Consider the following 27,284-nt stretch of genomic DNA (forward strand, 5'->3'; position numbering starts at 1 on the left):
TGATGCTGACACTGTGCCTAAAATGCAAAAGTGCTGCACTGGTTCTGAAATCTCTCACTTTACTGAGCGAGGGCACTGAAAAATAAATTACTGAGTGCAACATGACATAAAGCTCATGATCAAACCAACAACTTTCAGATGAGGGTGAAATGGTCTTTGCATACAAACTCCGACTGGCCAGTTTCTGGGCCTATAACAATTACATTATAATGTTCCGAGGTACTTCACAGAAGCATTATACAGCAAAATACATCATGGAACATATCAGAACAAAAACTATCGAACTATAGCTTGCGTGCTCATTGAAGTTAGACCAGTAGTGGGCGGGATTGACCCGCCTCCCAGCCATGTGTTTCTAAGCGGCATTGGGCAGCTTGCCATTCACTGGCGGCAGGATTCTCTACTCCCGCTGCTGTCAATGGGCATTCCCATTGAAGCCACATATGCTGCCAGGAATCCCGTGGGCAGGACCAGAGAGCCACTCCGCCAGCGAACAGCCGGAGAATTCTGAACAATGTTTTATTTAGCTCAGTGGGATTAATTACATGTAGGGAGTGATTATATTTACTGCATTTAATATGCTCCATGGATTACCTCTTTAAAATTTAATTCCAAGTGCGGCACAGTGGTGCAGTGGTTAGCACTGCTACTTCCCAGCGCCAAGGACCCGGGTTCGATCCCGGCCCTGGTTCACTGTCTGTGTGGAGTTCGCACATTCTGCCCATGTCTGCGTGCGTCTCACCCCCCACAACCCAAAATAATGTGCAGGGTAAGCGAATTGGTCACGTTAAATTGTCCCTTATAATTGGGTACTCTAAATTTATTTTTTAAAAATGTAATTCTAAAGCTTCCTGAGTGTCATGTAATGTGAATACAATTTCAAACAATACTGCAAAACTGAACAACAATGTGCTTTGCCCATAGAATGAGCCTCCTACATTTATTATGTTCAAGGAGGAGGCTGTTCAGCCCATCATAACAATGTCAGCTCTTTCTTACAGCAATCCAAAACTAGTTCCACTGTCTTGCTCTCGACCCATAATCCTGTACAACACATCTTATGGCAATAGAGGGGTAGCTTTTCATTTTGGCCAATACAAGATCCTCCACAAGAAGAAACTAAAAACAGCATTGATTCACTTTATTTTTAATACGGAAATGAAGCCTAAAATATAATACAAATAGATAAAGTATCAATATGAAAGGATGTATTTTACATAGATGTCTGTTTCTAGGACCACACGAGAGTGTTAATACAATATACTGTTATTTACATGGTTTCAAAGGTAACAATGTTATACAGCCTTTCAGTAACAAATACCCGGTAAACAAATTAACATCAACAGTATGTGCAAAATCCATAGAATGGTTTTCCTTCACACCAAAACAATCATAACTGTCAAAGCTACTTGGACAATGTTTCTCCAAATCCTTGCAGACATCATACATTTTCCAGGTTCTCAATGGCCTCTGTCAATATCTTTAGTATGGGAGCAAATACAGAATATTGTACCAATGATGACTTGTTAATTTCTCCAATGATCCCATACACCAAAGAAAGCCCCATTCACCGGCAAAGATATCTGAAATCCATCCAGTCCAGGGTCTGCTTTTGCTACAAGAATCAAAAAGCTGGGTTTTAAATAGAACTATAACTATTGGGTCACATTTTACATTTTCACCAGATGAAAACATCACCCTCAGTCACGATGAGAAATACACTGCAGCCATGGGGAGAAAAAAAATAATTGAGAAGAAAAGCATGATGGTTTAAAATGCAACTTGATACACTGGACAGCAACCACCACATGTGTAATGTTTAAGATTCAGAAGTGAAATTATTCAGGTAAACTCAATGAAATTCCTCCTGAGTACGTCCAGGGCAAATCAGTTTGTGATTCTTACAGGTCCTGGAGCTGAGCCAAGGCTAATCAAAGTGCACGAACCATGCAATCCTGATCCAGTTCCCCATGTGTACAGGCGAACGCTGCTAATAATGTGGAGCATGGTGGCACAGTGGCTAGCACTGTTGCCTCACAGTACCAGGGACCTGGGTTCAATTCCAGCCTTGGGTGACTTTGCACATTCTCCCCGCATCTGGGTGGGTTTCATACTGGTGCTCCGGTTTCCTCCCACAGTCCAAAGATGTGTAAGTTAAGTGGATTGGCCATGACCAATTACCCCTCAGTGTCCAAAAGGTTAGGTGGAGTTACGGGGATAGGATAGGGGGTGTTCTTTCACGGGGTCGGTGCAGACGCGATGAGCCTAATGGCGTCCTTATGCACTGATTGGATTCTATGACAGTCTTATTCACAAGGGCCATGATGATAGCTGCTGTAGGAAGTAGTTTGAAATTCTCTTCCAGTCTTGGCTGCAGGCATAATGTTAGGGTTGATGTTGTTGATGGGTGAAAGGAGGAACTGGATTTCACTTTTTCTCTTCCCACCACCTTTCCCCTACATTGCCGAGGGGAGTTCCTGGAGTTCATCTACTTATGTATTCTTTTGACCTCTGAGTACCACAGTTTTAACAAATGCATAAGAATATCAGGCAGATTATCAAAGCCTCCAAGATGAATATCTGCAGTTTCATTTCAGTTTTGCACTGACAGGCTTCCTCCACTTTTATTTTCTAGCCAGAGAGCTGTGGAGGCTCAATCATTGAGTATCTTCAAGGCTGAGACAGACAGATTTTTTTTTAACTATAAGGAGATGAAGGGACATGGAGAACAGGCAGAAAAGTGGAGTTGAGACTAAAATCAGATTAACTATGATCTTATTGAATGCCAGGGCAGGTGCAGAGGCCAAATAGCTTATGCTGCTCCTATTTCTTATGTTGGTAGGTGGTAATTGTCACTCTGATCAATGATTTAAGGGCAATCAGTAGGGAATAAATTATCATATAACATCTCTCTGTAACATATCTGTTTGTAACTGGTAAATTTATTAGGCAATATAAATTTTATTCTACAACTTGTAGTATTTAATTGTGGAAGTGGGCAATGCAATCAATGCTACACTAGTGATTAAAGTTGTGGAATAGTTCTCATCCACCTCTTGTTAGCTGGTAACAGTATTGTGAGAAGATCTTGGGTGGGATTCTCCCATCCCGCGGCAGAGTGTCCACGCCGTCATAAAACGCCGTCGCGTTTTACGACGGCGTGAACGGGCCGCTCCCAAGACTAATTCTGGCCCCTCCAGGGGGCCAGCACGGCGCTGGAGTGGTTCGTGCCGCTCCAGCTGCAGATCCCAGCATGAACTGTGTGCCGCGGGATCCGCAGTTGTGCCGGCGCCAACGAGGACATACGCAGTGGCACTGGCACCAACGCAAGCATGCGCAGTGGCCTCCTTCAACGCGCCGGCCCCGACGCAACATGGCGCAGAACTACAGGGGCCAGCGCATAGGAAAGGAGGCCCCCAGCCACAGAGGTCGGCCCGTCGATCAGTGGGCCCGATCGCGGGCCAGGCCACATCGGAGGCCCCTCCCCCCGAGGTCGGACCCCCCCTTCCCCCCCAAAGGCTGCCACCCGACCCTTACACGCCGAGGTCCCGCCGGCCCAGAGCAGGTTAGAACGGCGCCGGTGAGACTCGGCTCTTTTCTTACGGTCGCTCGGCCCATCCGGGCTGGAGAATCGGTGGGCCGGCCACGTAGAGCAGCCCGCGTCCGGCACCAATGGCGCCGATTCCCCGCTCTGCGATGAATCGCGTGCCGGCGTCGGGGCGCGATTCGTGCGGCCTGCCGGCAATTCGCCGACCCGGCACGGGGTCGGAGAATCCCGCCCCATAGCACACAATCTCCATCCGCTGCATGTGAGACTACACTTGGAAGCATGGGCCTCAGAGAGTTACACCATACATAGTCAGCAGGCCAAGGTACTGTGTGTTGCAAGGGGTGGGGAAAGAGATAAGACTTTACAAGGTAAAGCAGAAGATATTTTTTTAATTAAATTCTCTCAAACATTTAGGATGGAAACTTGAGGACCTGCTCCACTCAGCAGCCCTCACACACAGTGGGCATGATGAGCACATAGAGTCAATCAGCACAGAAGGAAGCCATTTAGCTCGGAATGCATGTAGTCTCTTTCAAAGAGTTATCCAATTAGTCATACTCCCCCACCTCTTTTTCCATTGCCCTGCATTTTCTTTCTTTTCAAACATGTGTGTAATTCCCCTTGAAAGTTACAACTGAGTCTGCATCCACCACTTTTCAGACAGTGCATTTGCAGATCATATCAACCTGTCTCTTAAAAATGGCAGGTCTTGTGGCATAGTGGTAGCGCCCCTACCTCTGAATCAGAAGCTTCGGGTTCAAGTCCAACGCCAGGACTTGCTGGCCACGGAAGGAACGTTCATAACTCGGTTCAACGGGCTGATAACCTGCTCGGAAATCCTTCCACTGCCTCACCTCATGAGAAAAACAATGTGTGTGAAGATGTGCTTAAAAAACGTTTTAAAACATTTCCCCAACTCCTTTATGGTTTTCCATCCATTGCCATTGTTCCCTAGCTTCATTATAATGTACACTAAGTTTGATTAAGATGCAAAACCTTGCACAACTCACTGAATACCCTGCCTCCCAATCCATACTAGCTACCGTTCCCAATCATTCCAAAGTCCACATGGTGCTAGGATGGTTCTGGGATCTGCGGCCCAGCAAGAATGTAGTGCACTGAAGAAAAGAAAGATGGCTGCAAGAATCAGAAAGTTGTTTTATGGAAGTGTGTTGGTCGATACTGGGATCTGAGATACCTGTGTTGAAGTGACAGTCAGTCTGCATTAATTTATATAGAATCACAGAATGATACAGAACAACTAAGTTCACCTTCCCTTGTGGTAAATTTATCTTAACAAAATCATTCCGGTTAAGCCTTTGATATTAAGGCAGATTGTTTGGAAGCCTTGTTTTGTTTTGAGATTATTTTTCAATCCCCAATAACTACAACCCTTGGACGTGAAACCCCTCCACAAGATGATAGCAATTCCACCAGCACCTTTACATTCGGATTCCAATCGACATAGGCAGAGCTTTGGTAGCAACTAAATATTACATGTTAAGTTGTTAAAAATCATCAGCTAATTATTCTACGGGGCAGCCAATACTGTTGTTATTCTACACCTTTGTCACAAGCTTTTGGGTTCCTTTAACTTCCTTCTCTGAGTTTTAACCTGCTCATGTGTGTGGCACAGGGCCATAGAAATAGTGTCACAAGACAACTCACTCATAGTTGGGAGATTAGACTCAAAAGCCTGCTAACATATTGCTGGGCAGCGGTCATTAAGGCAGAGCCATCACAAGTCATAATAAATAAGAAATTATGGAGATGCTGCCATAAAACACAAATTCATACCAATTAGTCAATTATTATATCCACTTCCCAAAGCTGATGATACCTGTACGAATTCACAGCAGCTCTATCTGATAGCCTAGCTGTTCCTGAAACCAAATACAAAGCTTCTAATCAAATATTCACCGGGTTGGGGATCCAGGTCCATTTGAGCTTCCTGCTATTGCATGAGAATCGGCTTTTTGTTAGTTTTTGAGTGAACCCCTCATGACAGCAGAACATCCAAAATACATGAAAACCTAGCACACCCAGGCAAACATCCTTCCAACCTCCACCATTATAAATTCCAATGTCCACATTTCTGATGGAAACTGACTATGTAGACCTGTCTCATGCTAATTACGCCCTCCTGCCACTGGAGTTATATTAGTGTCACTGTGGTGGGGAGGGTGCAGTTACACATGACAAGACTGCCTGAGTAGTTTCCAATATAAATGTGGGCATCAGATTTGTAATTGAAATGTAGGACTTTAGAATCAGAACTAAATTATGTCTGCTTGTCCTTGTCAAAATATTCCCCATCTTTCACTTAAAAAGTGCTGCATTTAATTATTAGTAAGTCCTTTAGCAGATTATGGATCAACACCCATTGAAAACAGCCATTGAAACTTTTTTTGCCCAGGCTACAGTTAACTGTTGCAGCCAGGGGAGGCACCATAACAATGACACAAAAGGGAATAACAAAATAAAAAGATAAATAAATTGTGCTATATTTTCTAACTTGTAATGGCTTCTAGAGTCACTGAGCCAAGACGGCATGTCCAGTGGTTGATTGAATAGTTTCTTTTCCATCAGTCTCGAGTGGACTGGGTATACTTTCTGCAGGACTTGTTAATATTTCTTCCAGATTGTCAACGTCCTGCATGAAGTGAAAACGAAAGAGAAAGCACAAAAAAATCTATATTAATAACCCCATTTTTATTTGCAGTGGCATTATATGTGAAATGCCGCCAAATGGTACAATAGGGTACACAATGTTTGGAGTAGAGCACTATTCAGCAAATGTGCTAAGTTAAAGTATAATTACATTTTACCGCACAACTAATAGTCTCCTTCCAAGTTGTACATCAAATTTAATAGAGAGCAGCGGATGTATTTTCATAGAATTTCATAGAATTTACAGTGCAGAAGGAGGCCATTCAGCCCATCGAGTCTGCACCGGCTCTTGGAAAGAGCACCCTACCCAAAGTCCACACCTCCACCCTATCCCCATAACCCAGTCACCCCACCTAACACTAAGGGCAATTTTGGACACGAAGGGCAATTTTATCATTGCCAATCCACCTAACCTGCACATCTTTGGACTGTGGGAGGAAACCGGAGCACCCGGAGGAAACCCACACACACACACGGGGAGGATGTGCAGACTCCGCACAGACAGTGACCCAAGCCGGAATCGAACCTGGTACCCTGGAGCTGTGAAGCAATTGTGCTATCCACAATGCTACCGTGCTGCCCTTCTAATTTAAAATTAGAAACAAATAGAGTGTGCCTTTCTCAATCTCGGCACATATACAAACACACATTTCATTTTAGGAGTTTGAAAGTTGTACTTAGCAACAGCAAGGAAATAGGGATTTACTGCTGTGGAAATATTGGGCTAAGTCTTTAAGTGAGGAAACAGGGAGATTCTTCATTTTAATCAGGGATATAGGTTTTGAACCCATGCTGTAAGATATACACGAATAGACTGAGCAAGAAGCTGGAGAGTTTTTGGGAGTTATCCAGGATAGTGGGCGTGGAGGTCAAGCCGGACCCTATAATGGCGATCTTTGGGATCTCGGAGAAGCCGGAGCTGCTGGAGGGGAAGGGGGCAGATGTTGTGGCCTTCGCCTCTCTGATTGCCCGGGGAAGGATCCTGTTGAAGTGGAGGTCGGATATACAGCCGGGGGTAGCGCGGCCTGGCTGGGGAACTTGTATGACTTTCTCCAGCTGGAGAAGAGCAAGTTAGAGTTGAGGGGGTCAGAAGAGGGTTTCAAGGTGCGGTGGAGACCATTCATTACCTTATGTCAGGAGTTGTTTGTCGCAGGGGGAGAGGGAGGGATTAAAAGCTCATTTCTGCTAGAGAGCTGAACTGTCAAAAGTGCCATCTTTCGGATGAGATGTTATATCAAGGCCCTGTCAACCCTTTCAGGTGGATGTAAGAGATCCAATGGTACTGTTTTGGAGAATGCAATATATAAATGCAAGTCTTTTGTTGATGCCATCGGTCAATTTAACAATGCCGCAAGCAGTACTATCTCCATATTGATCACATTCATTTTAATCAAAGTCCCGGAAGAAAGTAATTGACAGAATATAGGCAAAGATCAAGAAGAAAATGAGGCCGAATCATATGTAAAAAGATGACACTAAAGCATCAAACAGCAAAAAGAACATTGGCAGTAAGAAGCTTAATCTCAGTGAGCAGGAAACATTAAAAACTGGAACACAGGAATCAATGAAACAGCTCACTGACTGATTGCATTTCTTATTTGAACACATACAATTGCTCAGTTCTTTTACAGTTCAGCAACCCTTTTCATTTAAAAAAAAGAGCTGGCAAACATAATTAATCCAGAGGAAAGTACTAACTAATTAAAAAATAACTGAACTCCTGTTTTTAGAATTCTTTTTAACCATATCCCTTAGCTTCCACTGTCATTTTCTTTTGTGTCGATTGTGTTACCAAGACTTTGTAATGAGAAAGATCAGTGATCAAACAAACAAATGGAAGAGATGTGAATTAAATGTTGATTCATCTACTAATATTGTTGATCTCAGCTACTTTATTTGGTGCTGGTGTGTGTGTGTGTGTGTGTGTGTGTGGTGGGGAGGGGGGGGTGGTGGGAGCCTTTAATAATTACAGATCATTCTGGAAGATGCGGCTGAACTCAGGGTCATAAACAGTTTTTATGAAGGTGGATAACTTGTTCAATTTTGATTCAGCTTCTTCGCCACCATTGTTGTCCTGATTCATTAAAGTCTTTACCGTATCAGCCTGGGCTGAAGGTTTACACACGGTGCTGATATTTAACGATATGCTACCCCTATCAATCAGAAAGGTCTTTCGAGAGATCAATTTAGAGGAGCATCAATTGTAACTGAAGGTGCGCAATCTGTAATACGTCGTCCTCTGGGGATTTGCGGTGTCAATTGGTTACATTCTGAATCTACAAGAGGTCATCGTGTGGTGTCCGGTCAGCCTGGTGGATGGTTGTTTTTTTTCGCAGTGGATCTTATAATTTCATTTAAAGAACTAGTCAGTATTTTCTTTTTGACCAGCAAGATAGAAAATCTTAGTCCACTAAAGGTAAAAGTTGAAATAAAATCCACATGGGCCGCATCTGGTCATCAATCTTAATCCGTTCCTGCCTATCTACTGAATGGATAACTAGATTTAGCCGGTAATACCACACTTTAGCAATGTCATCAAAAGGTACATTTTAACTCCTGCTCAATAAAATTATTCTCTTAAAGCGCTTAACTGATGATTCAATTTTATTTGTCCTCCCAGAATATATATTGAGGCAAGAATGAATTACCTGTACCTCTTATAATTAACATGGAAGTATTTAGGAACGCCGGCAGCCTTGGGTTTTAGAATGTAATCAAAATTAAAGGTTCTAATTGCAGAATAATGATTTCACTGCTGCAAACTGCTTATCACACGTTTGCCCATAGACAGAGGAGTATATGAGCAAGGGTAGGCCATTCAGCCCCTAGAGTCTGCTACACCAATTATAGATCACAGTTGATTAGTACCTCCAAATATTTACCTATTTAAGTTTAACCTTGCACTGCATGTTACTATGATGGCTGCATTCAATCTCGAAATGGTGAGGTTAGGCAACATATCTATGTGACATTAAGAGGCACTATGGGAAGAGGCTTCCTTGTACCAGACTGTTAAGTTACCCAAATTTTGATAATCCCCAAGCGTCCCACCAGATGAGATCGTGCCAGGTTATCATAAAATCATTAAAAAATCTATTTGGAGGGAGGTCTTCAGCAGGTGGCGGGGGAGGGTCAGATGTGGTTCGTCAATGGCAGGCAGCTGTCATTGAACATGCGGCGGCTGCTGAATGTGGTGCTTTCTCTGGCGGAGGGAAGGGAGTTAGAGGTGATGGTGGCGTTGGATGCAGAGAAAGCATTGGATAGAGTGGAGTGGAAGTATTTGTTTACGGTACTGGAGAAGTTTGGGAATGGGCCTAAGTTTGTGGCTCGGGTAAAATTTCTATACAAGGCCTCGACAGCTTGTGTGCGGACGAATGAGATGCATTCAGAGCACTTCCCACTATTCCGGGGAACGAGGCAGGGGTACACCATGTACCCCCATCTTGTTTGCATTGGCGATTGAGCCCTTGCAGATTGCGCTGATGGGTTTGGGCTTATGGAGGGGGATAGTGAGGGGGGGTTGGTTGGAGCTTACGGTGTCTCTGCATGCATATGACTTACTGCTCTATATGACGGACCCCAACTCTTATGTGAGAGACATAATGGGGATGCTAGGGATATTTGGGGCTTTTTCGGGTATAAATTGAATTTAGGGAAGAGTGAATGTTTTCTCGTGTCTCCTTCAGGTGGAGGGGTGGGAGTGGAGGGGTTGCCATTTAGGATGGCGCCAACACACTTTAGGTACTTGGGGGTGCAGGTAGTGCAGAATAGTGCGCGACTCTGTGAGCTAAATTTCACAAGCCTGACAGGGAAGGTGAAGGAGGATCTGGGAAGGTGGGCTAGTCTCCCTTTGTCTTTGGCTGGCCAGGTGCATGCAAGCAAAATTAATATTTTGCCATGGGGTGCGATTGGCTGGCCGCATTGCACTTGAGCAAGAGCATAATCCTGGCCCTCCCACAGGAACATGGGCACATTGGCAATGCCCAGCTGGCATGTTGGCACTGCCACCCTGCCCAGGTAGCACTGCCAAGCTGGATGGAGCACTGTCTGGGTCAGGGGCCGGGGGGGGGGGGGGCATGCCCATGAAAGGAGTGTGGAGGGGGGAATTTGAAGCATCTGAATGTGCAGGGCAGATAAGTAGGGACCTCTGGGAGGTTGGCAGGGATGGCAGGTAGAGGTCCTGGAAGTGAGACGTTGCTGTAAGGGGATTGCTGTAAGGTGGCTTGGGGGGCCTGAAGAGAGGGTGCCTGAAGAGGGGGGCCCCCAGGGACCCCATAGCAAGATGTCCTCACTTGGGGTGGGGGGGGGGGGGGGGGTAACGCCTATATGTGTGGGAGATGACATTTCCTATGGGTGCTGAGTGTGCGGGACGCACAAGCTCACTTAGAGAGCGGGGCACCCTTTCAAAATGGCTGCCCGATCTCGGAGTTCAGCTCCCCAGTGTTGAAAAAAATAATCTAAGGGAGCAATTCTCAGGCCTTGTTGCACTCTCACTCGAGCAAAATGAGGCCGGTGAATAGCAGGAAAGGCCAAAAATGAGAACTGTGCCAGGTGCCAAACAGTTTGCGATGCAACTGGACTGCTCCCGTTGGCGAAATCGGGATCTTGCCGTAGCGTGGCGAGAAACCAATTATCACCACTTCAGCACTATTTCCATACAATTAAAGGGAGCGAACCCACTTCCAACAGCCCCCTGTCATTTATCGGCCTCCCCAGCAAATGGTCAAGTTAGTACACCTTTTGAAAAACATGAACCTGGTGGAAGGGCTTCCGCAGGGAGCCGAGTAGTTTTGCTCTTTTTAAAAAAAATTCATTTATGGAATTGGGCTTCGCTGGTTAGGCCAGCATTTGTTGCCCATCCCTAGTGCCCTTCAGAAGGTGGTGGTGAATTGCCTTCTTGAACCGCTGCAGTCCTTGAGGTGTATGTACACCCACTGTGCTATTAAGGATGGTGTTCCAGAATGTTGGGACAGTGAAGGAATGGCAATATATAAGTCAGGGTGGTGAGTGACGTGGAGGGGAACCTCCAGGTGGTGGTCCCGCTTTCCCAGTCATTCACAATCCTGTAAACTCTTCCATTTTAATTTTATCCAGCAGCATTTTGAAAGTTGCAATGAAACAGCTTCCTGTTTTTTTACAATATTGCTTTGCGAAATCTGCAACTTAGAAGGCAATTTTGTCTCAGTTGTCTGATAATTTTAACTTTTTGTGCGGGAAAAAAACACGTGAAAGCAAACTGCCGACCTGTTTTGCCAATCACCCAATTCCCTTCACGAGAAAGCCAAATGTTGCAAAGTGTGAGATGGGCGACTGATTCGCTAGTGCCTGATTTAGTCCATCAATATGCTGGGGGGAGGGTTACCAATGGCCATAAACTGAACTGGACTAGCCAAATAAATACTGTGGACACAAGAGCATGCCAGAAGCTGGGAATTCTGTGGTGAATAACTCATCTCCTGACTTCCCAAAGTCTGTCGGCAATCGACAAAGCTCAAGTCAGGAATGTGATGGAATACCTTCTACATCTCTGGTTAATTGTGGCTCCTGCGATACTCAAGAAGCTCAACTCCATCCAGGGCAAAGCAGACTCTTTGATCAGCACCTCTTCAGCCAACTACACTACACTAACTCCCCCAAGGCTCCTTCGACAGCACCTTCCAAACCCATGGCTTTTACAGCCTAGAAGGGCAAAGGGAGCAGATACATGGGAACACCACCAACTGCAAGTTCCCCTCCAAGTCACTATCCATCCTGGCTTGGAAATATATTGTCATCCATTCAGTGTACCTACACCACATGGACTGTAGTGGTTCCAGCAGATGGCTCACCACCAGCTTCTCAAGGACAATTAAGAATGGACAATAAAAACTCTCCCTTGAATAGTGCATTGGAATGCTTTATGGACACCTCTGAGGGTATTGTGAAAAAACAGAAAGTTCAAAAGCTCATTACCTTGCTATGTTCTTCGGTGGGAATCACTTCATTTTCTTTGTCAATCTCTTTGTGTCGCTTTTCTCCTTCTGTAGAACTGTCTTCCAATGCCTGATGTACATCTTTTTCAAATTCATCTTCTTGGTGCTGAAAATTTTTATCTTCATGATTTTCTTCCATTTGATCAATATCTTGCTCCCCTTCTTTTGCAGGGTCAGCAATGTCTTCTTTTATTTGGTTATGAATTCTAGTTTCTTCACCCACCATCTCTTCTTTGTGAGGAAGATCATTCTGATGAAAATATTTGTCTTCTTGCTTCTCTTCCATTTGATCAAGATCTTCCACCTCTTCTTCTTCAGGATCAGAAATTTCTTCCCCCTGATGATCAGTTCCGTTTTCTTCATCCATTATCTCTCCTTTATGAGGAAGATCATTCTGATGAAAATATTTATCTTCTTGATTCTCTGCTGTTTGATCAATATCCTCCACTTCTTCTGCAGGATCTGAAATGTCTTCCACCCGATGATCAATTCCATTTTCTTCACCCATCATCTCTTCTCTATGAGGAAAAATGTTCTGATGAAAATATTTATCTTCTTGCTTCTCTTCTGTTTGGTCAATATCTTCCACCTCTTCTTCTTCAGGCTCAGCAATTTCTTCTTCTATCTGATGATCGGTTTCATTTTCTTCACTGGTCTTTGGTTCTTTATGAGGAAGGTCATGCTGATGAACATCTTCCTCGACATCACAGCTCGTAAAGATTTCTTCAACATTAAACACACCATTACGAAGTTTCCGCTCCACATTTGGAGAATTTCCAACTCCTTCGTGGCTACTTTCCTCTTCACAGAGCTCCAGTGGATCCTCCTCCTCATCTACAGTCTCTGCAGGCCTCTGGGCAAAGAAGAAGAGCAATTAGTGAAAACAACATATGATAAACCGAAACATCTCAAGCACCAAAACATCACTGATCGGCAAAGGGCGAGTCAAACTATTTTCTATTCAAGGATGTGATCTCACCAGAGAGGGTACAAAGGAGATTTATGAGGATGCTGCCAGGAATGGAGAATTTTAGCTATGAGGAAAGATTGGATAGGCTGTGGTTGTTATGGTTGGAACAGAGGAGACCAAGGGAGGTTTAATTGAGGTGTATCAAATTATGAGGGGCCGAGCTAGAGTGGTTAGGAAGGATCTCTTTCCCTTAGCTAACAGGTGAATAACCAGGGGAACATGGATTCAAAGTAGAAAGATTATAGGGGAGACAAGAAATATTTTCACCCTGAGAGTGGCGAGGTCCAGAACTCATTGTTTAAAAGGGTAGTGAGAGCAAGAAGCCCTCATTGCATTGCTGTGATCTACAGGGTGTGGCCACCTAAAATGGTGTCCAGCAAGGGATGCTGGGAAAAGTGGTCAAGGGTATGGACAAGCAGGCTGCAGAGCACATTAAATAAAGCTACAGGAAAAAGGCTTTGCAGACTTCAAACGATTTCACAGGTTGATGCAAATAACATAAGTAAAGGGCTATCTCCAGGTCACCAACAGGATCAATGGAGCTGTCTTGTTAATCACAATTGCTTACTCGACACAATGGCACCTAACTTCCTTATTTGGAAAGCTTACATGCATTCAACACTTTCAAGTATGGCCACTGAGTTCCACCCCAAAATTGATGTGGCAGCCCCTGATTGGATTTTATCGATCAGGCTGATTGAGCCCTGATCAACTGATTGACAAATGACCCAGAGACCACCCACCAAAAGAGTCACAAAATTCAAACAACATAAAAGTTACTGCGCGGATTCATTCTTTCTCTGGAGCAGCAGTAACTAACAACGGTGGACCACCGGCTGAGGAAGGAGACTATTCGCACTACCAACAGAAGGAAGACCAGAGCCAGAAGAGAACCAGATTGATAACCAACTAACAGAGGACTAAAAGACCGGAACTACAGACAACAGGCCTGTATCTGCTCAGTACTTGTCAGTCACTGCCGAGTTAAGTTAAGATCTTGGAATTACTGGTGTATAGTAACCTATGATTGGAAATGTGTGATTGAATAACCATAACCATTGTGTGTGGGTGAATAAATATTGTTCTGTTTTATGAACTGAGTCTCATAGTCATTTGTCCACCGTATACGGGTTAAGACACACTGTGGTTTAGACAGGGCAACAAGGGCTATGCGCCAAGAGTTGAAAAGTGGGATTAGGCTGGGTAGCTCTATTTTGATCAGCACAGATATAATGGACTGAATGGTCTCCTTCTGCTTCATTTTATTTCTATGTATGAACAAATACATAGATCTTATAACAAGTGAGTTCCACAAAAGACTTACAAAATAGGTAATAAAATGTAAAGGCTGGCAAATACCCACAGGCAAATGCTTAACACATGAATGTAACCGTTTTCTGTTGGCTAGTTAAACGGAAGGGTTAGTCCATTTCAAAGTAAACCGGTTGATGCCCCTAATAAAATACTGGACAGAGGAATGTCACATCAACTGCCTGAGAACAATTTCTCAGAGATTTCTTTCCCCTCTTATTGTCCCTGTTTTTTTCCTCTGTTTTGTTTCCTCTCCCAGGAGATGGCATTGCATGCAAAGGGAGGAAGGGGGCCAGGAGTGGGGGTGGGAGTGCGAGAGATATTATGGCTAGTAGAGAAATGACAAAAAGCTAGCAGACAGGTACAACAAATAATTATAAAGGTTAATGAAATGTTTATTTCAGGGAGCTGGAACATTAATGAGTGGAAGTTATATAGGTATTTAAAGCTCTGGTTCAACACCATTTAGATAACTACATTCAGTTTTTGCATCACATTTCAGAAAGGATATACTAGACTTTATGGGGTGCACTGCAGGTTCACCAAAATGATACCTGTGCTAAAAGGATAACAAATAGGCTTGTGTTCCCTTGAATGTAGATGAAGTGACAATCTAGTAATATGGTTAAAGAATTGACAATGTGGAGAGTGACATATTACCTCCTCTGGTGGAGAATCCAGAATAAGAAGACATATCTTAAAATTGGAGCTTGGTTGTTCAGGGTTGATGTCAGGGAGTACACGCCGGTAATGGAACTCTAGAACCAAGTCCTCCGAACAAGTATTGAGGCTACATCTATTTCAAAGTTCAAAACTGAGATTGATAAGATTTCTTTTAGGCCAGGTTATTAAGTGTTACAGAACCAAGATGGGTAGACCGAATTAAGATGCAGAATACCCAAGATGTAACCGAATGGAAGAAATGGGGCCTATCTTGGGTGTTACCATTCCGTTTAACAGGTTCTCATTTGAGGTATTTGGGCATCCAGGTAGCTCGGGATTGGGCCCGGTTTCGTAAGTTGAATTTTACAAGCTTGGTGAGTAGGGTCAAGGCCGACTTGCAGAGGTGGGATAGCCTCCCTCTGTCCGTGGCAGGCAGAATTCAATCAGTGAAGTTTTAATACGGTTTTTGTTTTTGTTCCAGTGTTTGCCAGTTTTTCTGCTGAAATCCTCCTTTGAGAGATCAATTTTGTCCTTTATTTGGGCAGATAAATAGCTAGGATTTGGAAAACGGTCCTTCAGAGGGAACCGGCAGTCTGGGGGCTTGACATTGCCGAGCTTAATATATTATACGGCGAAGCGAGTTGAGTCACTTCCGGACTCGATCTACACAGCTCAGTCGACCCAAGACTGAGTAGAGAATCCTGATCGTTTTCCCATTCTTGCACATGCGATAAATTGTACTTCTGCAGGCACGGCTTCAGAATTTCACATCGCTTTATCAAACAAATTTTGAATCTGGTGACAATCTGAATTTTGGGTCGGGGAGTATTAGTAAAGATGCCGGGCCTACAATAACATTTAAAAAAATATATATTTGGACATGAGAACTGAGAAAGCCTGTGGTATTGTGACATCTGAATTCTAGTAGGCAGCCACACATTTCCAAAGTCCTGTCGGGGTTTTTTTTGGCAGATCAGTATATTCCATCTCTTGGTCTGTGGCACAACCTCAGCTAACCTCAAACAGCTTGCAGTGCCTGTGTAGGCTCACAAATGACAGGTCCATCATCACAACACCACTTTGCAGCTGAGTACTTTGGGCCACATGACTTCACAAATAAAAACCATGGCAACCCAAAGGCAGCCAGAGCGAAAGCTGAAGGTGCAAGCAACACACTGTGGATTCGTTCTTGTGAGAAGGAACAGAATGTTCTTGCGACTCATTAAATGCAGTGAAGCTTGTTTAGTGCCGATTTGTAAAAAAAAAACCTTCATAAAACAGCTGTATTAATTATCAAGCATGGATAAGTGAGCAGAGGAAGAGTAATTCAAGACCAAAATTTGATTTCAGACTAAGAGCACATTAAGAAAATCATTGATTGACAAATTGGAAAACAAGATATTTGTGGTTAGTGAGCGAGATTGTCTTCCCTTAGATAATCTTAATTGAAGATAAACCAAACTAATCCTCTGCAATCCCATCTATAACCCACACCAAACATTTAGGATCCTCCTCCAGGTCCCATGCCCAAAGAGGGCATTGGTGACCCTGGATTTTTACTGGGTTGGTCCATGATTATGCTTGGCAAAGTACTGCATTGGTTTGCAGTTGCTTTTTGCAAGATGGCTGACGAGGAAACTCTCCCACTCTTACCACTTGCCATCAAGCATAGTGGAAGGATTTGCAGGCTGATAAACTACCTGTTTGGCCAAGTTACGAACGCCTCTTCTATAGCCAGAGTGGGACTTGGAACCCAGAGCTTCTGGCTAGATGTAGGGATGCTGCAAATGTGCCAAAAAGCCTCCAACGTTTAGGAACCAAGCTCTTACGAGATAGCTAAAAGCCAAATTCTTCAGAAGACAGTTAGGAAAGTGGGTTGGCAAACAACGCTCCAATATAATGAACGATCTATTCATTGTTTTTGGACACATAGCTGAGATAATTTCTTAAATAATAAAATGCAGCCATGGAATTTAAGCTGCGGAAAGTCTAAAATGTGGGATTGTAAAATAGAATAATTCCCAATGTTCTGGTGAACCTGAACGTTGGGCAAGTTGTTCAGCAGCAAATAACATGGCCCTTACAAGGTTTGGAATGTTGTTATCCAGAAATGGTACTGATGGCTTGGCGTATCTACCTCCAGCGTTAGACAATGATGTCAGACACACAGTCTGATGAGATTTTACAATGGATGGAAACAATGGTCATTGTTACTCCCAAACAAATTCCTCAATCAGTAGCTCATAAACCTTTCTTTTGGCAACCTCAAATGAAATTATATCAACTGAAGCACAAACTTGTATGGTGCATTTGCTAAAGTCTATTTTAGAGACTGCAAGCTCCTTGTTCATTGAGTTTATAAAAATAGGCCTACATGAAGCCTGTATTTCTCTCAGCGCTGGACCGCTTCAGTAAATGTAATCTCACTGAGTAAAGTGGACAAGGCCCCAGATCTGCATGACAAGATTCAAGCTCTACCAATACCACAACAGGCAATCATTTGCTTTTCAAATAGTTTGCTTTTCAACATGGGACTTGTGAAAGTCTTCAAACTGCACATGGATTTCTAGTTCCTGATGCCGGAAAACGGGGTGGAAGAGCGGCCCAACTTAATCTTGGGAAACTCTCCAGAAAAACACTTCAAGCAATTCTACATCAAACCTTGCCCATGCGCGTATTAAATATTGCTTTGGGTTAAGAATTCAAGGTCTATAACCCAAATAGTCTGCTTGATAACCAGACAAAACCCTGTAGAGTTTAATAACCAGCTTACTGAAAGAGCCACAATCAAGTCTATTTATTGTTTCACAGTTCTGCCCTTGCTTACGTCAGCAGATTCCTTCTGCTCGGGGTGGAGACAGTCAGTGAAGGAGGACTAGACAGGTCATGCAAGCATTGCCCTGTGTACACCTTGGATATAGGTGGGGGTGATGCTTCTTCTGGACTGTGCAGCCAGAGCCAAGTCCACAGCACCACGGGTGACTCGGTTGTACAGGGGGAAGAGGAGGAAAATCGGAAAAGCAAAGGTGATAAGAGATTCAATTAGCAGGGGGAACAGACAGGCATTTCTGAAGCAGCAGATGTTTCCAGGATGATATGTTGCCACCCTGATGCCAAGGTCCACAACGTTACTGAGTGGCTGCAGAACATTCTGATGAAGGTGAATAGCCAGAGGTCGTGGTCTATATTAGTAGCAAAGAGTATAGGCAGAAAGAGGTCCTGCAGGCACATTTCCTTATTTCTCCCTGTGCCCTGTGCTAGTGAGTACAGAAATAGATGGATAGAATACACAAATGTGTGACTGGAGAGATGGTACAGGAGGCAGAGTTTTAATTTCCTGGCTCCTTGGTGTGACATTATAGAAATGTACAGCATTTGAAGAGTTAATGTTATTCCAATTAGCTACTAGATGAAGCTAGGGACAGTACTATAAAAGGCACCGACTCTTAGGCTTCTGCAGAGAGGTTTTAAATTTTTTTTTCACTTTTAACTTTAAATTACTAATTAATTGACGCAATGTCAGTTAGAGGGGTGCAGTGCTCTGACTGTGAGACGTGGCAGGTCCGGGAGGCTTCCAGCGTCCCGGGTGGCTTCATCTGCAGAAAGTGCACCCAACTGGAGCTCCTCACAGACCGCATGGTTCGGTTGGGGCAGCAATTGGATGCACTTAGGAGCATGCAGGTGGCAAAAAGCGTCATAGATAGCAGTTATATAAATGTGGTCACACCCAAGGTGCAGGCAGAGAAATAGGTGACCACCAGAAAGGGCAGGCAGTCAGTGCAGGAATCCCCTGTGGTTGTCCCCCTCACGAACAGGTATACCCCTTTGGATACTGTCGGGGGGGATAGCCTATCAGGGGAAAAGAGCAGCAGCCAGAGCAGTGGCACCACGGCTGGCTCTGATGTTCAGAAGGGAGGGTCAAAGCGCAGAAGAGCAATAGTAATAGGGAACTCTATAGTCAGGGGCACAGATAGGCGCTTCTGTGGACGTGAAAGAGACTCCAGGATGGTATGTTGCCTCCCTGGTGCCAGGGTCCAGGATGTCTCCGAACGGGTAGAGGGCATCTTGAAGGGGGAGGGCAAACAGGCAGAGGTCGTTGTACATATTGGTACTAACGACATAGGCAGGAAGGGGCATGAGGTCCTGCAGCAGGAGTTCAGGGAGCTAGGCAGAAAGTTAAAAGACAGGACCTCTAGGGTTGTAATCTCGGGATTACTCCCTGTGCCACGTGCCAGTGAGGCTAGAAATAGGAAGATAGAGCAGCTAAACACGTGGCTAAACAGCTGGTATAGAAGGGAGGGTTTCCGTTTGGACCACTGGGAGCTCTTCCAGGACAGGTGTGACCTATATAAGGACGGGTTGCATCTAAACTGGAGAGGCATAAATATCCTGGCCGCGAGGTTTGCTAGTGTCACACAGGAGGGTTTAAACTAGTATGGCAGGGAGGTGGCAACGGGAGCAATAGGTCAGAAGGTGAGAGCATTGAGGGAGAACTAGGGAATAGGGACAGTGTGGCTCTGAGGCAGAGCAGACAGGGAGAAGTTGCTGAACACAGCGGGTCTGATGGCCTGAAGTGCGTATGTTTAAATGCAAGAAGTATTACGGGTAACGCAGATGAACTTTGAGCTTGGATTAGTACTTGGAACTATGATGCCATTACAGAGACCTGGATGAGGGAAGGGCAGGATTGGCAGCTAAACGTTCCCGGATTTAGTTGTTTCAGGCGGGATAGAGGGGGATGTAAAAGGGGTGGCGGAGTTGCACTACTGGTTAGGGAGGATATCACAGCTGTACTACGGGAGGACACCTCAGAGGGCTGTGAGGCTATCTGGGTAGAGATCAGGAATAAGAAGGGTGCAGTTACAATGTTGGGGGTTTACTCCAGGCCTCCCAACAGCCAGCGGGAGATAGAGGAGCAGATAGGTCGACAAATTTTGGAAAAGAGTAAAAACAACAGGGTTTTGGTGATGGGAGACTTCAACTTCCCCAATATTGACTGGGACTCACTTAGTGCCAGGGGCTTAGATGGGGCAGAGTTTGTAAGGAGCATCCAGGAGGGCTTCTTAAAACAATATGTAGACAGTCCATCTAGGGAAGGGGCGGTACGGGACCTGGTATTGGGGAATGAGCCTGGCCAGGTGGTGGAAGTTTCAGTAGGGGAGCATTTCGGCAACAGTGACCACAATTCAGTAAGTTTTAAAGTGCTGGTGGACAAGGATAAGAGTGGTCCCAGGGTGAATGTGCTAAATTGGGGGAAGGCTAATTATAACAATATTAGGTGGGAACTGAAGAACCTAGATTGGGGGCGGATGTTTGAGGGTAAATCAACATCTGACATGTGGGAGGCTTTCAAGTGTCAGTTGAAAGGAATTCAGGACCGGCATGTTCCTGCGAGGAAGAAGCATAAATACGGCAAATTTCGGGAACCTTGGATAACGAGAGATATTGTAGGCCTCATCAAAAAGAAAAAGGAGGCATTTGTCAGGGCTAAAAGTCTGGGAACAGACGAAGCCTGTGTGGAATATAAGGAAAGTAGGAAGGAACTTAAGCAAGGAGTCAGGAGGGCTAGAAGGGGTCACGAAAAGTCATTGGCAAATAGGGTTAAGGAAAATTCCAAGGCTTTTTACACGTACATAAAAAGCAAGAGGGTAGCCAGGGAAAGGGTTGGCCCACTGAAGGATAGGCAAGGGAATCTATGTGTGGAGCCAGAGGAAATGGGCGAGGTACTAAATGAATACTTTGCATCAGTATTCACCAAAGAGAAGGAATTCGTAGATGTTGAGTCTGGAGAAGGGGGTGTAGATAGCCTGGGTCACATTGAGATCCATAAAGACGAGGTGTTGGGCGTCTTAAAAAAATATTAAGGTAGATAAGTCCCCAGGGCCTGATGGGATCTACCCCAGAATACTGAAGGAGGCTGGAGAGGAAATTGCTGAGGCCTTGACAGAAATCTTTGGATCCTCACTGTCTTCAGGTGATGTCCCGGAGGACTGGAGAATAGCCAATGTTGTTCCTCTGTTTAAGAAGGGTATCAAGGATAATCCAGGGAACTACAGGCCGGTGAGCCTTACTTCAGTGGTAGGGAAATTACTGGAGAGAATTCTTCAAGACAGGATCTACTCCCATTTGGAAGCAAATGGACGTATTAGTGAGAGGCAGCATGGTTTTGTGAAGGGGAGGTCGTGTCTCACTAACTTGATAGAGTTTTTCGAGGAGGTCACAAAGATGATTGATGCAGGTAGGGCAGTGGATGTTGTCTATATGGACTTCAGTAAGGCCTTTGACAAGGTCCCTCATGGTAGACTAGTACAAAAGGTGAAGTCACACGGGATCAGGGGGGAGCTGGCAAGGTGGATACAGAACTGGCTAGGTCATAGAAGGCAGAGAGTAGCAATGGAAGGATGCTTTTCTAATTGGAGGAATGTGACCAGTGGTGTTCCTCAGGGATCAGTGCTGGGACCTTTGCTGTTTGTAGTATATATAAATGATTTGAAGGAAATTGTAACTGGTCTGATTAGTAAGTTTGCAGACGACACAAAGGTTAGTGGAATTGCGGATAGCGATGAGGACTGTCAGAGGATACAACAGGATTTAGATTGTTTGGAGACTTGGGCGGAGAGATGGCAGATGGAGTTTAATCCGGACAAATGTGAGGTAATGCATTTTGGAAGGTCTAATGCAGGTAGGGAATATACAGTGAATGGTAGAATCCTCAAGAGTATTGAAAGTCAGAGAGATCTAGGTGTACAGGTCCACAGGTCACTGAAAGGGGCAACACAGGTGGAGAAGGTAATCAAGAAGGCATACGGCATGCTTGCCTTCATTGGCCGGGGCATTGAGTATAAGAATTGGCAAGTCATGCTGCAGCTGTATAGAACCTTAGTTAGGCCACACTTGGAGTATAGTGTTCAATTCTGGTCGCCACACTACCAGAAGGATGTGGAGGCTTTAGAGAGGGTGCAGGAGAGATTTACCAGAATGTTGCCTGGTATGGAGGGCATTAGCTATGAGGAGCGGTTGAATAAATTTGGTTTGTTCTCACTGGAACGACGGAGGTTGAGGGGCGACCTGATAGAGGTCTACAAAATTATGAGGGGCATAGACAGAGTGGATAGTCAGAGGCTTTTACCCAGGGTAGAGGGGTCAATTACTAGGGGGCATAGGTTTAAGGTGAGAGGGGCAAGGTTTAGAGTAGATGTATGAGACAAGTTTTTTTACACAGAGGGTAGTGGGTGCCTGGAACTCGCTACCGGAGGAGCAGGGACGATAGTGACATTTAAGGGGCATCTTGATAAATACATGAATAGGATGGGAATAGAGGGATATGGACTCAGGAAGTGTAGAAGATTGTAGTTTAGTCGGGCAGCATGGTCGGCACGGGCTTGGAGGGCCGAAGGGCCTGTTCCTGTGCTGTACATTTCTTTGTTCTTTGTTTGTAAAGGAGAGGAGACTGGAGTGAAGTGCATCGTCGAGCTAGAGAAGATAGAATATAGTTAGAGTATAGAAATAGTGTTCGTGATTGTAGTTTAATATAATCTATTTGTTTACTGTAGGAATAAGTGTTGAACTTTAATTTAAGTAGTGTAAATAAATTTAGCTTTGTCGATGAACAAGTGTCTTGTGAAGACTACGCTTTCCATCCTGAAGTCAACCTCATAATGATCACCACACTTGGGATGAGTTCTGTGGGAGGTAGAACCTGTACAGGTCAGACAGGCTGTACTTCAACAAAGGCAGGAACAATGCCCCTGTGCAGCAGTTTAATGGTGCAGTGTGAGAGGGTTTACACTAATTTGGCAAGGAGAACAGGATGTAGGGTTAGAAAGCATAACATGGTGCACAAAGGATTGAGGGATTGAGGGAGACAGATAGCACTCGAGTAAGAAGTAGCAAGGCATTAGGTGAGATTGAACTGAGAGAATACAGAAAAGGAAAAAATAACATTTACAGTGCATGTATGGGAACCACAAAAGTTGGTGAGCTGCAGATGCAAATAGCCATGTGGGAATATTATTTTGCGATGATAATGGAGACCTGACTCAAAAAGGGCAGGACTGGGTGCTGAATATTCTTGGATACAGGGATTTCAGGAAAGGTGGGGGAAAGAAATAAAAGAAGGAATGTGACCGTATTGATGAAGGAGAATATTATGGTGGTGGAGAGAGAGGATGTCTTAGAGAAGTCAAGGCCAGAATCTATTTGGTTAGAGTTAGGAAACAATAGAGGGGCTGTTACAATACTTGATGTATTCTATAGATGGGATGCCGAGCAGTATATATGCAGAGAAATTACAGAAGTGCCAAAACGGCGATGTTTCCTTGTTGTTTAATGGTTATTGTGATATGTGGAATGTTACATAGTTGATTTTCAACACTTTCTTACTGTCATGAGAATGTCGCTTTAAGAAATGTTTGGCTGCTCATATTACTGCAGTGATGTCAGAGTGTGGGTGGAGCTGAGCTCTGGTTCTGCTTTTTAGTTTCACTATGAGAAAAGCTTGGGTGTGTCTGTCTTTTTGGTTTTGTTTTTCAGTGTGTTGCAGCTGAAGTCAGCCAAAGCAGCTGTACTGTTGATCTCTCTGCCATGAAGGACTATCTCTTAATCATTTGGTGAATTCAGAATTATAAATGTTTTCAGTATTGAATGTAAACTCTGATGTGCTTCAGTTTAAAGGTTTGTTAAGTCTTCTGGGTGGGAAGGGCAGCATACAGATTACTTAGTGTTGTATTCTTTGGGGGGTGTATTTGATTTACTGGTTGCTAAGATGTTCACTGTTTGTTTTAGAAAGGTTAACTTGAGTTCATAGAATAAACATTGTTTTGCTTTTAAAAACTACTTTTCATTTCTGCTGTACCACACCTGTAGAGTACGCCGTGTGCTCCCCATACCACAATCTATTAAAAGTTGTGGGTCAGGTGAACTCTATGATACACTTTGGGATTCTCTAAACCCTGGCCCATAACATGACTATTTAATAAACAAAATATTCTCAAGTGAATTCTCGCGGGTACACGCTCCATGTTTCAGACGATGATTATTGCATCGCCTTTCAATCAAGCTTTGAGCCTGAACAGTTTGTCTGAACTCTAGAAGCATCAGCATCATAGAGGCAGCAGGCAACAATCAAACAACTCTAGAGCTGGGCTCCAGCACTGGGGAATATCCTTGTGACCAGAGGGTAAGTATGTGGATCAGGAGAGGGCACCTGAGCACAGACTCTCTAAAGTTCCCGGCAGGGGTCTGGGGCCATGGGGCTCCTGCTATGGTAGAAGGTGAGTGTGCAGAGTGAGGTATTCCAGCACAACTGGCTCACTGGATGTCACTCTGAGAGAAGGCGGGACACGTAAGGGCTTAGAGGATTTAAGGGTCCTGGGGTGGAAGCCCTAACTGATTGCCGTTCTCCCTCCTGCTCCAATTCCTTACAGATAAATAGATGAAATATGGTTGGTTATGTCAGTACCGCAGAGAAGCCTGAGGCAAGCAGACGCCAGAGGAGGCAACAGCAGTGTCGACGCAGGCTGGAGGCAGCACCCCATGTGGAGCTTCTTTAAATATATAAAAAGAGAGGGGTCAAAGTGAGCATGGGCCGCTTAGAAAATGAATCTGGGGCGATAGTTATGGAGAAACAAGAAAATGGCAGAGGAGTTAAACAGATATTTTGCATCAGTCTTTATGGTGGACGATACTTCGAACATCCCACTAACACTAAAGAAAATGGGGGAGGAATTAAATACCATCAGCATCACGAGAGAAGTAGTATTAGGCAAACTAATGGGGCTTAAAGCAGATAGGTCCCCTGGCCCTGATGGCTTGCAACATGGTAGCATAGTGGTTAGCACAGTTGCTTCACAGCTCCAGGGTCCCAGGTTCGATTCCCGGCTGGGTCACTGTCTGTGCGGAGTCTGCACGTTCTCCCCGTGTCTGCGTGGGTTTCCTCCGGGTGCTCCGGTTTCCTCCCTCGGTCTAAAGATGTGCGGGTTAGGTGGATTGGCCATGATAAATTGCCCTTAGTGTCCAAAAAATGTTAAGTGGGGGTTACGGGGATAGGGTAGATACGTGGGCTTCAGTAGGGTGCTCTTTGTAAGGGCCGGTGCAGACTCGATGGGCCAAATGGCCTCCTTCTGCACTGTAAATTCTATGGTTCTATGATTCTAAGTCGCTATAGAGATAATGGATGCATTGGTTGTAATTTTCCAAAAATCCTTGGATTCTGAAGAAATACCTGAGAATTGGAAAATCGCCTATTGATAAAGGGAGGTAAGAAAAAATTGTAGGCCAATTAGCTTAACATCTATTTTTGGAAAAAATTGGCATCAATTATTAAGGAAGTAATAGCAGCACATTTGGAAAATCATAATTTAATCAAGCAGAGTCAGCAATGCTTCATGAAAGAGAAATCATTTCTGACTAATTTATTGGGTTTTTTTGAGGAAGACACAACCAGAGTGGATAGAGGGGAACCAGTAGATGTTTTGTATTTGGATTTCCAGAAGACATTCAACAAGGTACCTCACAAAAGGTTAAGTCATAAGTTATGATGAGCCTATGGTGCTGGTGGTAGAATATTAGCTTGGATAGAAAATTGGCTAACAGGCAGGAAACATTGTTTACTGTCTTTCAAACAGTGGCTACTGTTTGGTGGTCTATACACTCACCACTCCTACCAATGTCTTCTTTCCCTTGCTGTTTTGTACCTCCACCCAGATGGGCTTCACATCATTCCATCTCTTATTAACAGTGCTTCCACACCTTTTCATTCCCTCCTGTCCTTCTGAAATGTCAAATATCCCTGAATATATACACTACCAATTTTGATCTCCTTGTAACTATGGGCGCGATTCAGCAGCCTCGTAACACCCGACTTGGTGTCTCACGAGATTTGCGATGCTCGAAATATCTCACGAGATTAAACAGGATTCCAGGGTGTCTGGGTGCCAGGTTGGCACTGCCAGGGATCGGGACCGGCGTCCTTACCAAGGGGGAGGGGGGAGGGGGGGACGGGGGGTGTGTGTGGAAAGATCAGGGCAGCCTTCCAAAATGGCACCCCAATCTGTAAGGAACCTTTCCTTCTGGGGAGCTGAAGCTGGCCAGTCGGAAATCCCTCTAAGGCCGCAATTCTCCAGAAATATTTCTAAGTGTCGTAGCAAGCGGGAATTGTCGCGAGCTTCCCGGTGCTCGGCCCAACGAGGCCAGCAACGCAATTCTACATTCATTGGCCCACTTAATGAGGCCTCAGGGGTTCTCGTCGCAAATGATGGCTCACCAGCTGATTCGCCGGGATCGCGCTCGCCAGCAGCCCCCCCCCCGCTAACAAGGTCGAGCAGCACTTAAGCTGCACTTGCTCAGCGAACCCCAGCCAGCTCGTAACAATGGCGCCCAGGAGACTGGCCCCAAGATTCGTAGATGCTGGGGAAGCTCCTAGATGCAGTGGACGCCAGGAGGGATGTCCTGTTACCCCGAGGGTCCCGGAGAGTCAGCCATAAGGCAGCCAGTGCTGCCTGGGATGAGGTGGCAGCAGCTGTGAGCTCGGGGAGTGTGATCAGGAGAGCTGGCTATCAGTGCCGAAAAAAGGTCAACGACCTACACTGGGCAACACTTGTGAGTAGACCCCCCCCCGCCCCCAAAGGAGCACCACCCCCAACTCATCATGTGACCCCCAGCTCTACCTCCACCCCTCCCCCCTCACACCACCTCTCCCAATACCGTGAACCACTCGTGCAGTTAACAATGCTCTCTCTGTGTCTCCTCAGGAAAGCTCTCCCATAATCGTAGGGAGAGGGCCCGGACTAGCGGAGGGGTGCCAGACTTAATAATCCTCACCTCCTTCGAGGAGCAGACCCTCGAAGTGACTGGGATGGCCGAGGATAGATCGTTCAGCCATGTGGAGGCGGGCAGATGACGCAGAGGTGAGAAACCACCGGGCTCCACCTAGCTCCTTGTTTCACCAAACTCCAGCTACACTCTAATGCTCATGGCAGCACTCAGTGCAGACAATACAGCATTGATGGAGGGATCACAAGGCTAAGGAACTGTAGAGTCGCAGAGTGGGTATGGGTGAAGTTAGGCACTGATAGCTGGAGTCTCTATATCAAATGTCACAAATGCACATGTTACCACATTAAAAACTAGTTGTTCACAACCTTTCGGT

The 27,284-nt window shown here is 44.9% G+C and overlaps 1 protein-coding gene across 3 annotated transcripts in view; it reads right to left on the reverse strand.

The window, feature by feature from the left end:
• Window positions 1–3,922: 3,922 nt before the first annotated feature.
• Window positions 3,923–27,284, reverse strand: part of LOC140425439 (doublecortin domain-containing protein 2-like) — a 293,077-nt gene continuing 269,715 nt past the window's right edge. For all 3 annotated transcript variants that reach the window (XM_072509709.1, XM_072509710.1, XM_072509708.1), the window contains 2 exons: window positions 12,173–13,045; window positions 3,923–6,203 (listed from right to left, as the gene is read on the reverse strand). In XM_072509709.1, the coding sequence (XP_072365810.1) occupies window positions 6,084–6,203; window positions 12,173–13,045 (993 nt within the window). In that variant the 3' untranslated portion in view covers window positions 3,923–6,083. The remainder of the gene's footprint in view (window positions 6,204–12,172; window positions 13,046–27,284) is intronic.

This window comes from Scyliorhinus torazame, chromosome 6 (assembly GCF_047496885.1).
Source record: "Scyliorhinus torazame isolate Kashiwa2021f chromosome 6, sScyTor2.1, whole genome shotgun sequence".
Taxonomy (NCBI): Eukaryota; Metazoa; Chordata; class Chondrichthyes; order Carcharhiniformes; family Scyliorhinidae; genus Scyliorhinus; species Scyliorhinus torazame.